The sequence below is a fragment of the Papio anubis genome, chromosome 11 (genome assembly GCF_008728515.1).
Source record: "Papio anubis isolate 15944 chromosome 11, Panubis1.0, whole genome shotgun sequence".
Classification (NCBI taxonomy): domain Eukaryota; kingdom Metazoa; phylum Chordata; class Mammalia; order Primates; family Cercopithecidae; genus Papio; species Papio anubis.
This window is the reverse complement of record NC_044986.1, coordinates 38,302,185-38,317,442: the sequence shown is the minus strand read 5'-3', so window position 1 is coordinate 38,317,442 and position 15,258 is coordinate 38,302,185. Positions and strand designations below refer to the sequence as shown.

Genomic DNA, 15,258 nt, shown 5'->3' with positions numbered 1-15,258 from the left:
ACTAAATTTTGGTACACTACGCAAAATGTTTTACAGGTATTACCCCAGCTTCCCTGAAAGAGAGGCATTTTTACCCGTATCTTGCAGATAAAGAAAACTGAGTGGGGGAGAAGTTGATAACTTGACTACACTCACAGAGATAGTAAGTGGCATAGTCAGGATTTGAACACAGGACTTCCTGACTCTAAAGCTCACAATCTTTGCAGTATAGTACGCAGCCACCTCCTTTAGCTGACCAACTAAAGGACTGGAGTAATACACACAAACCCAACTATACCAGATTTGTGCCTAGGTTCTAGACACTGTGGCCTGGTCGCTCATTTTGTGGGATAGAGGAGATCAGAACCATGGTTGGTTAGCTCCACATAGCATTTCCCAGCATCTAAGGACAGGGAACTCTCCCTCTGATCACCAGATGCATGACCGTCCATCTGCAGGACAATGGGGTGGCCACTGTCCATTGTACTTTTAGCTGTCGATGAGAACTCATGGACTATTTAAATCCATAATTAGATAAAAAGCCAGCTGTTTCCTTATGGAACCCAGTCTTTGGTAGCATTTCCCAAATCGTGTTTCAGGTTCCTTTCTTGAAAGACTTCTGGAGCTATTAACATGCCATCAACAAAGTATTTCTTCAAAGTGGGTGGGAGGTATAGATATAGCATGCAGTGTTTCCCAACTCATTCTACAACAGAACTCCCTTTTTGAGAAAAATCTTATAGGGCTAGCACTCTGAGGAACACACTTAGAGAAACGCTAGTCTCCTGTGGGTTCATGCAAGCCTTTAATCTCTTGGGATGTTGTAGCAAAATGGGTAAAGTTATCTCCCTAGAGACTGGTCTAGATCCTTCCACAGAAAAGATGGGTCAGATCAAGCCACCACTTAAGCAAATAGAGCCCCTACATAGGAGGAGGCAGGGTGGGACAGGGTATAAGAGCCCAACCTCTGCCTAGGTTTGAATTCCAACTCTCTCACACCAGCTTGAGCAGGTTCCTTAACCTTATAGTCCCTTGGTCTTTTCATTTGAACAGTGGGGATCATTACAGCACCCACTCCATAATGAGTTAACATATGCAAAGTACTCGGAATAGTGTTTGGCACATAGCAAACTCTATGAACTACTGTTTTGTTCTTTTTTTTTTTTAACAACAATTTTTATAATTGTTATTTCTCCAACTCTTTTCTACAAACAAACTGCTGTGTTTCAAAGAGGCAGCTAAAAAGATAAATAAATATAACTGGTAGCACTTACTTTAGTGTCTGAGCTTTAAAGTCAAATTTGGCTCTGGCAGGTCTCATCTGAACATAAGAAACAATGACAAGTTAAAATCAGGATTCAGGTACAACAAGGACACATTTTCACAAATTTCTAGAAAGCAAAGCAGAAAAATTAACTCTAGCCAGTTTGTTCTAGTGTAGAAATCTGGGCAAAATTGCATTTGTCTGACCTTAGTAGAATACTAGATAAATGTTTAGTTAACTATGTATGTCATGCATGAGAATCCCCTAAAAACAACCAGATCTGGGGAAGAGACGATTAGAAAGGTCCCAAAGCTGAGGTACCAGTTCCTCAAAACATACAGACCATGGCTATTAAAAAAACAAACAAACAAAAGACAAAGTCAGCCAGAAGTCCTAAGATGTTCCTTATCTACTGTCTTATTCCTTAGGGACATCTATTTGCTTAAATTATGATATGCAAGTAGATGAAACGCCGACTCACTTCTCACATCATCTCCAACTCCATATATTTCTTACGGTCTGTGACCTCATCCAAAAAGCCAGATAAAGTGGTCCCTGAGCTCAAATGACTCCTGCCAAGACTTCCAATCCTGTTGGGTAGTCCTCTCTTCCCAGATGCCCAGGTCTGAGTCAGCCTCCGCCCCTTCTCCACTTCCTGATCAAGTGTGTCATTAAGTCAGGAGGGACCTCCCTCCACACCTCCATCCCTCCGCAACCCTGTTGCTCAAAGCTGACGCCTAGTTTCCATTGACACAAAGCTTCCTTTGATTTCACATTCTCTTCACTCTAATCTGTCACCCGGGAGCACAAATAACATTCCTAACATTCTTCCTCACATCTCTTCCTTGCTTTGAAGTTGGCTGCTGCTCTCAACTTTCCCTCAGTTCAAATCTCAATTCCTGCCATAGGTGAAGGCCTCTGGGTAGTTTCTCCCTACTCTTACCGAATTGCCTTTATCTCTACGACACTGTTCCTGTTCCAGTCAAATCTATTTGCTACACCTCAACTGAACCCCCTCCTATCCCCTCCTCTCTCTGAAATTTCTTTTTTCTTTTCTTTTTGAGACAGGGTCTTGCTCTGTCTCCCAGGCTGGAGTACAGTGGCACGGTCTCAGCTCACTGCAACCTCTGCCTCCCAGGTTCAAGCAATTCTTCTGCCTCAGCCTCCTGAGTAGCTGGGACTACAAGCATGTGCCACCATGTCTGGCTAACTTTTGTATTTCTCAGTAGAGACTGGGTTTCACCATGTTGGCCAGGGAGGTCTCTAACTCCTGGCCTCAAGTGATCCGCCCACTTTGGCCTCCCAAAGTACTGGGATTACAAGCGTGAGCCACTACGCCTGGCTGTGGAATTTCTTTCTTTTTTTTGAGACAGCGTCTTGCCGTGTTGCCCAGGCTGGAGTGCAGTGGCACAATCATGGCTCACTGCAGTCTTGACTCCCCAGGCTCAGATGATCCTACCACCTCAGCCTCCTGAGTAGCCTGGACTACAGGCACGCACCACCAAGCCTGGGTAATTTTTGTACAGATAGGGTCCACGATGTTGCCCAAGCTGGTCTCAGATTCCTGGGTTCAAGCAGTCCTCCTGCCTTGGCCTCCCAAAGTGCTGGGATTACAGGTGTGAGCCACTGTGCCTAGCCTTCCGCAGGTATTTTTAAAGTTTGCATTTTCACATTGATGTTTTCATCTACCTACCTATCTATACCATACATACTGGGGCCAAGTGAATGATCACCTTATAATCAAGTTAAAGCCACACAATTTCAATACCTGTGTTTGTGTCTGTAACCAAAGGGCATAATTTCACAGTTGCAGGTGAACAAGAAAAGAACGGATGTGGGGTTAATGACAAATGACAAGTTTACAAAAGAAAACTAAATGACCAAAATTATAAGGATAAGAATTTTACAGTGATTCCAATAGAAAAACACAAGGAAGTAGGTTACCTCATGTCACCCAGCTGTAGAGCTGTGTGAACTTTAAAAAATGTATACCAAAGCAGCACCACATTCACACTCTGGTAACTGAGTTCTGTCAAAACAGTATCTCCTATCAATTAAGTCAATATAATTATATAGGTTTGTAGTTTATGATTAATTTGTGAGTGGACTTAGGTTAATAATGGGGTGTGGTGAGATTTTTTTCACTGAAGGCCTGTTAAAATTCACTGATTCCATTGAACTCTTGAGACGTGTATGTGAGTCATCGGTGGTTATACAAAGCAGCATCCTCTCCCTTTTTATCTCCCTGTAGCTCCAAGACTGAATCCATCTTTCCCTCCTCTGGCTTTCATAGTATTGTATTACTTACTATAGGACAGAGATAACTGTGTAAGAGGGAGACTCTTCCACTATCAGCTCCCCAAGGGCACACAGACAGAGTTCTTTCTGCCTCCCATAGGGTCTTACACAGAACCAGTGGTCACCCCAGTCCTACTGAATGGGACTGAAGTGCCTTGACACAGTGTGGTGCACCTGGGATGTGTTGGTCTCTACTTTTTCAAGTCCATCAGTCAACTTCTAGGGCAGTAATTCTCAAAATGTGGTCTCTAAACTGGTATCACCAATATCACCTGGGAAACTGTTAAAAATGTAAATTTTCAGGCCCCACCGCAGAATCAGAAACTTTGCAGATAGGATCCAGGGTTTGTATTTTACCAAGCCCTCCGGGGGATGCTAACGCACTTGTCAGAGTTTGCTCTAGAAGGGAGGCAGGCTCACTGAGCAGAGTTTGCCTGCCTCTGTCCACGGTTATTCCACCCATGGTGCATTTCTGTTTGCATGTATCAAGTACATGTGTAAGTGTGCAGCCCTAGCACCTTTACCTGTTCCCATCTTCTTCTACCCACAAGCAGGCAGGACTGTCGGTGAGGACAAACCATGCTCAGAGCCTTCTGAGAAGGGCCATTTTGAGGAGGAGCTGGAACGTTGAGGGCTCAAGGGCTATCTTTCCCTTGCAATTAACACTCGCTAACTTTTGCTTCTTCCTTGATAGATTTTCTTTTTCTCCATCACTTTAGAGTCTCCTTCTCTTCCCCAGCTTTTCTTTTTCTTTTAATTTGAGACAGGCTCAAATTTCTTTTAATTTGAGACAGGATCTTACTCAGCCACCCAGGTTGGAGGGATGTGTTCATAGCTCATTGCAGTCTTGAACTTTTGGGGTCAAGTGATCCTCCCACCTCAGCCTCCCAAGTGGCTGTGACTATAGGCATGCACCACCAAGCCTGGCTAATTTTTCTATATATTTTATATATACATAAAATATAATATTATATATATTATAATATGTATATTATATATATACACACATATTTTTAATTGTAAAGATGAGGTCTCCCTATGATGTGTAGGCTAGTTTCGAACTCCTGGCCGTGAGTGATCCCCCTGGCTCAGCTTCTTATAGTGCTGGGACTATAGACTTGAGCCACTAAACCCAGCCAGCTTTCTTTCTTTTAATTTGGTTCCCTCTTTTCACTATCTCTTCTTCCCAGACACTTTTTTTTTTTTTTTTTTTTTGAGACAGGGTCTTGCTCTGTTGCTCAGGCTGGAGTGCAGTGGCATGACCATGACTCACTGCCTTGACCTCCCAGGCTCAAGCAAGCCTCTTGCCTCAGCCTCCCCAGTAGTTTGGACTACAGACATGTGCCATCACGTCTGGCTATCTACCAATCTATCTATCTACTTAATTAATTAGAGATGGAGGTCTCACTATGTTGCCCAAGCTGGTCTCGAACTCCTGGGCTCACGCAATTCTCCCACCTTGACTTCCCAAAGTACTGGGATTACAGGTGTAAGCCACTATGCCCAGTCACATTTCTAAAACAACAACAACAACAACAACAACAACAACAAAAAAAAAAGATGAATAGGTAATGATGCTTCTAGAAAGAAAAATAAAAATTAAAAAATAAATAAATAAATAAACATAAATATTAAGCTACTGTATTGAAAGGATATAAAACAGTACATACTTTGGGTGTTATTCCCCCATTTCCCTAGCTCCCACCCCAAATCCCAGATACGCCCATTTTCCCTAAAAAAGATCATCTTCAGTGGGGCTACTTAAGGGTTACATGGCAAAGCATAAACTCTTACGCAAGATCCAGTATTTGGCTAGCATGAGAATTTCAACATGTTGACCTTAGTGTAGGAGGCCAAGATCTGGATAAAAATCACTTCAAAGTTTGTTCTTCTCTTTCCTTTTATAATATTAAGCTTTCATAGCCTAGGCTTGGAAATGTCAAAACTAAAAGAACAAATGAAACGTCCCTTGGAGAACTCTCTTACCCTCTGTGGGTTTATCCTAACTGCGAAAGTCTTTGGGTTTCAAAATTCTTCAGTGAGGCGCACTACTGCAGCACTACTGAACGTTTCACACAATTCATCCACCTACATGTGAGCAGCAGCATTGTTCTCTATTTCAAAATTAATGGCACTAAATTTGGAGGCCTTTGTAAATGGTACAAAGTATTGTTAAGCTAACTTTTGTAAAGTTTCATTAACCATCTCTTCCAAGAAGAATTGTGTAACTGTCCACACCATAGCTACCAATGCATATGGACTCAGGTATCAGGTTTCTAAGCAGAACGCACAGGCAACACAGTAGCATGATAAAATGCAGGATGTGGAGGGCTGGACTCACGAAGGCAGCCAATGCTCTAAGGCATGCAACAGGGGCATGTGCCAGCAGACCCCGGTCCCCCAGCCAGGCATGCTTGAACATACAGAGCACAGGACATAATGAGGTCATGTCTATTTACCAGCCACAAGAAGCCAAAGCAAGCCTAAGGGAGGCCAGGATGACAAATGCTGTTTGGAGAACTAAATTGGCCTACAAAGGGCAATGCTGAGGGGAGGCAAATAGGCAAATATTGCTTTGGTTCAAGCAGCAGATTGAGGTGACCAAAACAGACCTCTGACCCAGATTTCCTTTTGGCGGTATCGTCTATATTGAGGAGGTCCCCAAAGCGCTCATTAGTGATAAACTGATGGTGCGTCGGAATGACGCCTGTGTGGCGTCGAGCTGCAATATCAGCCTCTTCTTGCTCGCGCTTAAGTCGTCTCTGGTCCGCTAAAAGTTTCTGCCATAAAATTGCATAAAATGGGCAGTGAATCATCTGTTCCAGCGTATTAGAAAACTGCCAACAAAAGTAATTAGGGAAGGCGGTGCTGGGTGAACGGGGCAGAGGCTTTAAGGGTCAGCTGTCACAAGGGCCTTAGAGCCACAGCTACTACACTCCCATCGTAATTACCCTCCGAACACTATAGAAAGGAGGCAGCACTTCACTGGGAAAGCCAGGATAGGGGAAGGATGATTCCACATGATTACACTGTCTGGCAAACTACCTACCCCCGGCGCAGTCCAAAGCCTCCTGCTCCTGGCAGCAAAAGGCCAGGTGAGCCAGGGGCACATCCAGGGCATTCCCAACCATGCTGGGCTGGCAGCAGGAGGCTGGAAGTGCCATCTCTACCCTGTTTTTAGGCAAGGATATATTCCCACAGCATATTCCCCTGGCAGGACCAGGGATGGACAGTTCCTCCTGCCCATCTCAGGCCTATTAAACCTGCTATAGGCTTTTGCTAGTGAAGTCTATGGCACCAGGTCGTTTTTGTGATTCCTGTATCTATTACTGTAATATGCTCTTGACAGAGTGGAGCAGCCCATTTTAGAAAAGATGAAGCCCCTTCTAGACAGCCAAGTCTTCCCCTAGGCACAATTTTTAGAAGGCCTTAGGATATACACCACAGGCTAATTATGTGGCCGACAGAGAGCATCAGTTGCTTTCTTACTGAATGATTTCTTCACTGGGTGAAATGAAGCTGAGTTAAAGGGAATGACAAAGAATATAAATATAAAGAAAAAAACCCTAAGAATAATGGTACCTGAGATTAAAAGAAATATTCTCTCTTAGAGTAAGGAAAAAGTCATCTATTTCTATTTTTAAAGGCTTCTCTGAAAAATCAAACAATGTTGCTTTTTACCAAATGCCCTCAATGCCTATTAAAATGACCCCATGGAACAGAATTTTAAATGTGTTTTCTGATACTAGACAATCTTACTTTCCTGGGATTAACTTTCCTTATAGGAAAGCATGAATTAGAACTGATTCTTAGCATTGGAAAACAGTAGGCTTCTTCCAGCAGGCAATTAAATGCCTCATGTGACATGCAACCCCAAAGGAGGGTGGGCCGATTCTCCAGAGACTACAAATAACAAGGTGACAACTCATCAAATGGCTGTGGGATTTCCAGTACTCAAGTAAGTTGTAAAGATAAATGAGAAAAGACATGAGAAAGTCCTCTGAGAAGCCCAGTGCTATAGAAAGAGTGCTGGTCCAGGCATCTGGAGCCCTGGTTTCTAGCTCTGCTATTGGTATAGGTTAACTTACTATGCAGCCCTGGGCAAGCTACTACCTTGCTGTGGTCCTTTCCTGGACTAAACCAGGGGCTTGGCTACATGACCACTAATGTTCCTGTCAAGTCTGATATGTTCTCATTTTCTGAAAATCCATGTTAATGATAAAGCATTTGCAATGGGGAGGGCCTGACTGACATCCCATGAGCTGGGAAGTGTGAGCTGCTTCTGTAGCCATGGGAATGGAGTGATGCTTGAGACTGCCACAGTTCTTACTCACGGCCCCTTGTGTTCTGGCTGGAGTTAAACATAATCAGTGGAAGTGGATATCAAATGGGTCAAAGCTCCCAATCCAGTACTTTAATCTGACCTTAGTAAGTCCCTCAGCACTGTAGTTTAACCATATAAGCCAAAAACCATGGATAAAGACACAAAACTTTTAAGGATCTATGAGCCAGTGTTATTCAGGAGACAACTGCTCACCTTCTTATGTAACTTCTAATATATCCATTGCTAAGCCACTAGATAAACTACAGCTCCCATGTGGTAGGCAAGAATTGTCCCATAGAACCTTCTAGGTCAGAGACTAGGGCTTATATTACTAACATGGAATTTCATCTTCCTTCATCATAGCAGCCCCGGCCTACATACATGGGAATCTTGTATCTTGTGGCAGGAAATATTTAACAAAGAGCTATAGAAATGAATCTGCTCTATGGCTTGACGGATACTCATCATTAGTGAGTTATTACAATAATAACTGTACATCAGATGCTTTATCTTGTTTCTTTCCATGGACAGGTGCAAGTTCCTTATTGAATACTGTTCAATTGTGCTCGGAGATGGGGAGAGGTACAGCGGTTTAACTTTCTTTCTTTCTTTTTTTTTTTGTTGAGACGGAGTCTCGCACTGTCGCCTGGGCTGGTGCCCAGTGGCGCGATCTCAGCTCACTGCAACCTGCGCCTCCTGGATTCAAGCGATTCTCCTGCCTCAGCCTCCCGAGTAGCTAGGATTACAGGCGCCCGCCACCATGCCCGGCTAATTTTTTTGTATTTTTTTAGTGGAGATGGGGTTTCACCGTTTTAGCCAGGATGGTCTCAAACTCCTGCCCAAGTGATCCATCTGCCTTGGCCTCCCAAAGTGCTGGGATTACAGGCATGAGCCACTGCGCCTGGCCATGGTGCTTTTATTTTTGTCTTTTGTTTCGCCATCTGGTGGCAATAATTATCATCATCCCACTTGTCCCCAAGTCAGCCTTATCCTAAATCCTTCAGGAAACCCCACCTAAACTCTGGAACTACTCAACAGGGCATAACAACAGAGAAAAAGGGCTTCAGACTCGAACGTGAATGGGACAGAGTTGTGTACACATGCACTCCCTCCCCCACTCCTACCAGTTCAATGTGATTTTTCCATCTCTTAATTCATTTCAGGAATATGGGCTCGGGAGCTTGTTTAATCTCTAGGACTCTTTTTCTTGGGGATGTGAGGCCCAGAAAGCATGTATCATCACAATGCTTTATCCCAGCAGAAGCTTGTGATTTTGCCCATTTGACTGATACAAAGAATCACCTCTTCCCAAATCCCCGAGAAAAGGGGCTCTTTCCCAGGCCCTGCCAGTCACCCCATGGCAGGACAGGCATTTCAGTAGCTACAAGAAAATATCCACATTTTGAAGTTCTTGGCTGGGGTTTTCCAGTATTTCTTGGTGTATCTGCCTTCTTCTGAATTGAAGGCAACAGAGTTATAGGCAACTTCCTCAAATTGTTTTATAAAATGTATCAAGGTCATTACTATTTTTCATTTTCCTTTCTCCTATTGCATCCTTCTCAATTTGAACAATGCTTTGTGCCAACAGAGGGGTGGGCAGTATTGGAGAAATACGCAGGCGGATTTCCTTAGGGATTATCAAGCGTGGGGTTGAGGGGGGATGAAAGAGCAAACTCTGGTTCCCAGATTACAGAGCATTAAGTACTGCAGTGGACAATCTCTTTCCATATCTCCCATGCAGCAGTGCTGGCTGGACTTGCCATTTATAACCTAGTGCCTGTGGGGAAATCAGTCCTACTTTTTGGAAAAGTCGACCAAAAAAAAAAAAAAAAAAAAAGTCAACAAAAATTGAGGCTTTCACAAGTGATTTTTTTTTATATGACATAGGCTCAATGTCATATAAAAAAAATCACTTGTGAAAGCCTCAATTTTTGTCTCCAATTGCTAGACCATGTCACCTCTCTGACAGATGTCTAGAATCTTTATTTTCTTCATACATTTTTCCAAGCAAAAGCTAAGAGATTTAAAAGATGGGATTTACCTCTTTATCATCATGACGTCTTCGAATAAATTCTTCTGTGGATTCCAAGTAATCAGCTGGTATAAAATGTCTTGGCGATTCTGAATCTTTAAAACAATAAAGTAGAGTTAAAACAGGCAAAGATTTCGCTGGAAACCAGCTTGGGAAAATAGTTCACCTTTCATGTATTATAAATATCAAAATTTTAAAGTCATTCTTGATCAATGATCAATGGTCGAATTCTGAAGGAAAAAAAAATTCCACCCCCTGCCCCATTTTTTGGATTTATTTGTGAACTACTTTAATGCAAAGAAAACTACTCAGAAGGCAAAAGGTGAGCAAAATGAGAGAACTTTCTTTGTAAAGTATCCCTACAAAGAGGCGTGCAGGACCTTATAGGGACAAGGCACACACTCACACACATATAGGGCCATTGAGAGAGGCTGCCTCTCAAAAAACCACGGGATATGTTGGGGCTTGGTACAAACAGCAAGGGGTTCAGGAGTTCAAATGAACACATTTCTCAGTTGAGCTAAACGGCCAATTTTTCTTTCGAAACACAGTTTGGTGGTTAGTCTAAATGACATGGGGGCTTTGTTTTTAAAGAAGTGCAGCCACTATGAGCCATGATTAATTGCCAAGCAAAACAAACAGAAAACAAAGGACAGACCAGAAAATGAGCACCAAGGGCACAGAGGAGGAAGGGATAATGCAAGCAAAGTGGAGGGACGGGCAGGTGAGACTAGGCAAACACACAAAATGCCACCTCCGCGGGATGGTGCCAGTTCACTTTGTGGGTTGTTGTTCCTGTCCAGGCTGTGGTCTGAGTATGGCACGGAGTTTCCATTATTAATGGCCCTTGGGTAGTCCTCCAGGGCCGTGGGTCTCTCCTGAGAGGGCTCTGAGCTGCGGCTAAGCCTGGCCATGGTGTGTCGGGAAGACAGGCGTGTGGGAACCACGGGCTTCCCCCCAGAAGGGGGCTGGTCCTGATGGGGCTGACTGGGGAGGTCTGGCTTCTGGCCTACCAGGAGGCCTGAGGAGTCACCAGGAGAAGGTTGTCTGGGGTGGTGGTGGAGGGGCTTTTTCAGCCGGAAAGGAAGGGGGCTCATTAGGTAGATGTTCCTGAGGAGGGTGCTCTTGTCCCCTCTGGAATCCAGGCGCCACTCGGGCTGTCTAGAGGTCTGCTGCTGCTCATGCTTCCGGATGGTGGTGAAGCGAGTGTATGAGGCCGGGCAGGTGCCCTTGCACTTGTTGAGGCGATGTTTGGGGAAATCTCCGTGAACGCTGCTGCTACTGCCTTCTCTGCTGTCAGTGGAGATATTTGAACAGCGGTCCAGGTCATCAGAGCAGGTGGAGAGGGGCTCAGAAGGCACAAGGCCCCGGAAGCTCAAGGCATGGTGCGCCATATTGCTACATGTTGGGGAGGCATAGACCCCACTGGAGTTCATCCCATCCATCTCCTTGGGACGAAGCTTGGTTGACTCAAGGAGGGACTCGGCCGAGCGGGCTGAGGTCAGGTTGCCCCGGGACAGCACAGGTGTGGGAGACTTGCTCAGCCTGCCGGACAGGTCCAGGGATGGCATGGAACGGGACCGCTGAATCAGCTGCTCAAAAGCGGTGATGCGGGAAGAGACGGTGTGCTTGGGGATGTGTTCCGAGCCCTCCTGGCTGGGGCCCAGCTCACCCCTGGACAATGCCAGGCTACTCTTTTCAAAGTGGGAGGCAAGATCCCGCACACTCGAGGAGGAGGAGATGGAGCCCAGGAAGAGGCCAGCTCGGTTGATCTGGTGCATGTCCCGATAAAGCATCGTGAACTGCATCCCAGCCTTTCTTGAGAGAGGGCAGGGCCTCCTGCCGCTGGTGCTGTACTCCTGGAGGCTCATGGTACTGCTCGACTTGCTGTCATAATCCCGTCGGGAGCGCATGAGCAGGTTCTCAATGCTCCCTCCCACTTGGAGGGGGAGGCCTCTTTTGGAATCATTCAAAGAACCGGAAACACAAAGGTCCTCACAGCTTTGAGCCTTCTCTGAGGGCAAGAGGATACTCTTCTGTTCCTGCAAAAGAGTGCTGGGAGCCGAGAGCCTGGGTTTGAATTTGGAAGGAAGGATTTCCGAAATGCAGGCTTTCGCAGCTGACAGGGGCTTCTTGTGCTTACACACAGGGCCTAACGCATTGCTAGTGTTAAACGTTCGGCTATGGACTGAAGATGAAGAAATCATGTGAGCATTCCCACCTTTACGATCCACTGGTAAGCATGCAGAATAAAATAAATAGACCCATTAGGTTAAAGCTGAAAGCTGCTAAAAAGAAAAAGGAAAGGTAACATGCTCATTTGTCATAAGGGCTTTTAAAAAATTTCCAGTCGATGTCCGGAAGCAAAATAATCTGTGCTGCAAAGCAGGTGCAAGGATGCAACAACAAAAAATGCCTACCCTGCTAGAGTTAGGAATGACTAAAGCTCAGCTAATTTCTAAGAAAAGATAATTAGAATGAGAGAGAGAAAGAGAGAGAGAGAAATCTTCAAGGAGAGCAAGGTTGGGGGGGGGTCAAAGGAACAGAAACTATTAAAACCAGAAAGAAAAATGGCCGGTAAGAAAATAGGGGAGGGAATTTAAGAGGGCTCTGAGGCCTGGATGTGGGTCTGAACAAGGCACGACTAATCCCCATTGCTGGAGGTTCACCACGGCCGACGCTCAGTGAATGGAGGTGGATGGGAGATGGAGGCCTTGCAGGCTTCACCCAGTTAATTACCTTTAGTGGAAGCCGAGCTGGATGGTCGCTTGAGCCCACTCAGGCCCTGAAGAGGGATGTCGCCACCTTCCAAGACACTTTTATAAATTTGTCTCTCGTTCTCCAAGCTAGTGAGATCCCCAGGAGCCCCATCTGATTCCCTCTTCACTGCATGGAAGTTGGAAGAATATATACTATGAACAGGTAATTTTGAAAGAAAGAGAGAAAAGGGAAAACATAAAGATAAGAATAGGAGTTAGTGCTTTTAACATTTTTCAAACAGCACATTACCTGCTGAGGACAAGAAATACAGCCGGCATCCTAATCAACAACTGTCCTTTCTAAAGAGTGCTCTTTTTAGACACACATTTCTACAGACAGGCCCATGGAGCCCCGAATGCTCAGGAATCTTGCCCAAATAGCAAAGTTCTCTAACTGAAATGGCTGCATTTGCGCTTTAAAAGAAAAATTCTGTGGAACGCCGCCTGGGGAAGAAGGGTTGGAGGAAGGATAGGGAAGAACAGGGGGAAGATCACACACAGGGGAGTGCAGGAGGACCCAATGGCTGCACGCAAGATGGTGCAGTCGAGGGCATGAGTGGTGCCTCTGTCATGTAGCCAGGCAGTGCCAGCTACTCCAAGTCCACTACCTGGATTATTTTTCTGGGTTATTCTACGTAAGCATTTGGAATATTAAAATCATCAATGAAAGGGGGAGGCCCAACTGTCTTGGGTATCCAGGAAAATCAGTGACCAAGTGAAATTGGAACCTGGGATTCTATGGGCTCTTAGTGTCACGGCCACATTTGCACTCACTTCTTTCAAAGTTTGTGTTCAGAAGATTATGACATGACATGCAGTATGAGCATAAATGATTGCTCATTTATAGCCTCCATTTATTTTTATCTTGTTAAAATCAAGGTATTTCTGCAAGTTACCACAAATTCCTTTTGGAATGAGGTGAGGCACAGAAAAAAAAAAATTAAGGGTACTTACTCACCGAGTCCCTCCCTTCTCCTAATCCCACTTTTCTATGCCTGCCACTAACACACTGTCATTCACACACACACACGCTCACAAACAGACACGTACATGCACAGACATGCACGTGCATACACGCATACACACACACACACACACACACACACACATTTCTCAGTTAAGTGAATGACTCCTGTCCCGTAGAACCACATAGGCTTCTGCTGGGCTTCTTTTATTCCTACCGAACTCAGGTTACTGGTATCAAAATAGATTTTTCAGCTCTGAAGACCCATTGCTAGGTGGAATTCCTTCATCCCTCTGTTTCATTGTGAACATCAACTAACATATAGAACAGCTTAAAGAATTACAGAGTGAACACCCATATTCCCGCCACCTAGCTTCTACAGGGGCCACAAACTGTGACTGCTCGATCACACATCTGTCCAGCTATATTTCCCTCTACTCATCCAGCAATGATGAATAATGTGATGCTTTTACATTTCGGGAAACTGGCCTTTCTTTCTGTGCATAACTGCAGCCTCTGAGTCCCCATGATCACTGATAATGACAGCAAAAACAACTCTACACGCCTCTTGGTGAGCATCCTACATGGCAGGCACCGTGCCTATTGGTCATTCTCACTTCAATCCTAACAATCCTACTTCTGCCATTTTTCAGATGAGGAAACATGGCACTGAGAGATTCAGTAACGTATCAAACTAGGCAGGTTAGCAGGATGGCAGGGCTGGAACTTGAACCAGGCCATTGAGTACTACACAGATAATATTCTCTCTCAGCTCCTGTTTTATTTCACTGCTTATTAATTTATTTTTTTGTAGGGACAGGGTCTCGCTATGTTGCCCAGGCTGGTCTTGAACTCCTAGCCTCAAGTGATCCTCCCACCTTGCCCTCCGAAAGTGCTGGGATTACAGGCATGAGCCACTGTGCCCAACCTTCAGCTCCTGTTTTATTGATAGATACAACATTTCCCTACAACTAAGAAGGCAGTGGCTTGCACACTACGGGAACCAGAGGGGAGCTGAGGGATGCTCCAGCTCCCTGTACACCATCACCGCTGAGTGTTACTCACCATATATACACCCCTAAGATGAGTGGCACCAGATGCAGGAGTCAGAAACGGAAAAGAGGTGGGGACTCTGGTAGAATACCACAACATCTCCACCTTAGAATAATAAAGTCCCCTGAGCAATACTATTGCTTCTGGCACTGGTAATCCCCTCACAGAGCTGCCACTTACTGAGCCTCACCTTGTACCCACCTCGGGCTTAGGGCTTCACCCACCCTATTTCAAGGGACTGCAGAGGATGGGGGTCAGAGCTCCCCCAGGGCCCTCTTCATTCACTCTGGCCTAGATGTGGGGGTCAAATGCTTTTCCTCTTTACTTAGAGGAGTTGGAAGAACCCGAGGGTAGCTTGCAAGGCTGCGGCACCATATGCCAATTTAAATAAATGTGAGTTGATTTAAACTGGCTTATAATTTTGAATTTCCTAATTAAAAATAAATATGTCCCTTTTCTAAATTTCCTATTCATTATCCACCCTCTTCCCTTTGGTTGCATTTTCTGATTTTGCCCTTCAGTTTAATGCTATGTTTCCTCTTTTTGTATAACCCCAACAGCAAAAACATCCATGAATAGATGTCC

The 15,258-nt window shown here is 44.8% G+C and overlaps 1 protein-coding gene across 50 annotated transcripts in view; it reads right to left on the bottom strand.

The window, feature by feature from the left end:
• The window catches only part of SORBS1 (sorbin and SH3 domain containing 1), a 254,758-nt gene that overhangs the window by 34,767 nt on the left and 204,733 nt on the right, over positions 1–15,258 (bottom strand). For 32 of the 50 annotated variants that reach the window (XM_021943495.2, XM_021943508.2, XM_021943501.2 and 29 more), the window contains 5 exons: positions 12,637–12,809; positions 10,652–12,130; positions 9,907–9,992; positions 6,154–6,321; positions 1,254–1,300 (listed from right to left, as the gene is read on the bottom strand). In XM_021943495.2, coding sequence (XP_021799187.2) covers positions 1,254–1,300; positions 6,154–6,321; positions 9,907–9,992; positions 10,652–12,130; positions 12,637–12,809 — 1,953 coding nt within the window. The remainder of the gene's footprint in view (positions 1–1,253; positions 1,301–6,153; positions 6,322–9,906; positions 9,993–10,651; positions 12,131–12,636; positions 12,810–15,258) is intronic. The other 18 variants (XM_017963129.3, XM_017944142.3, XM_017944129.3 and 15 more) reach the window with 3 other exon arrangements.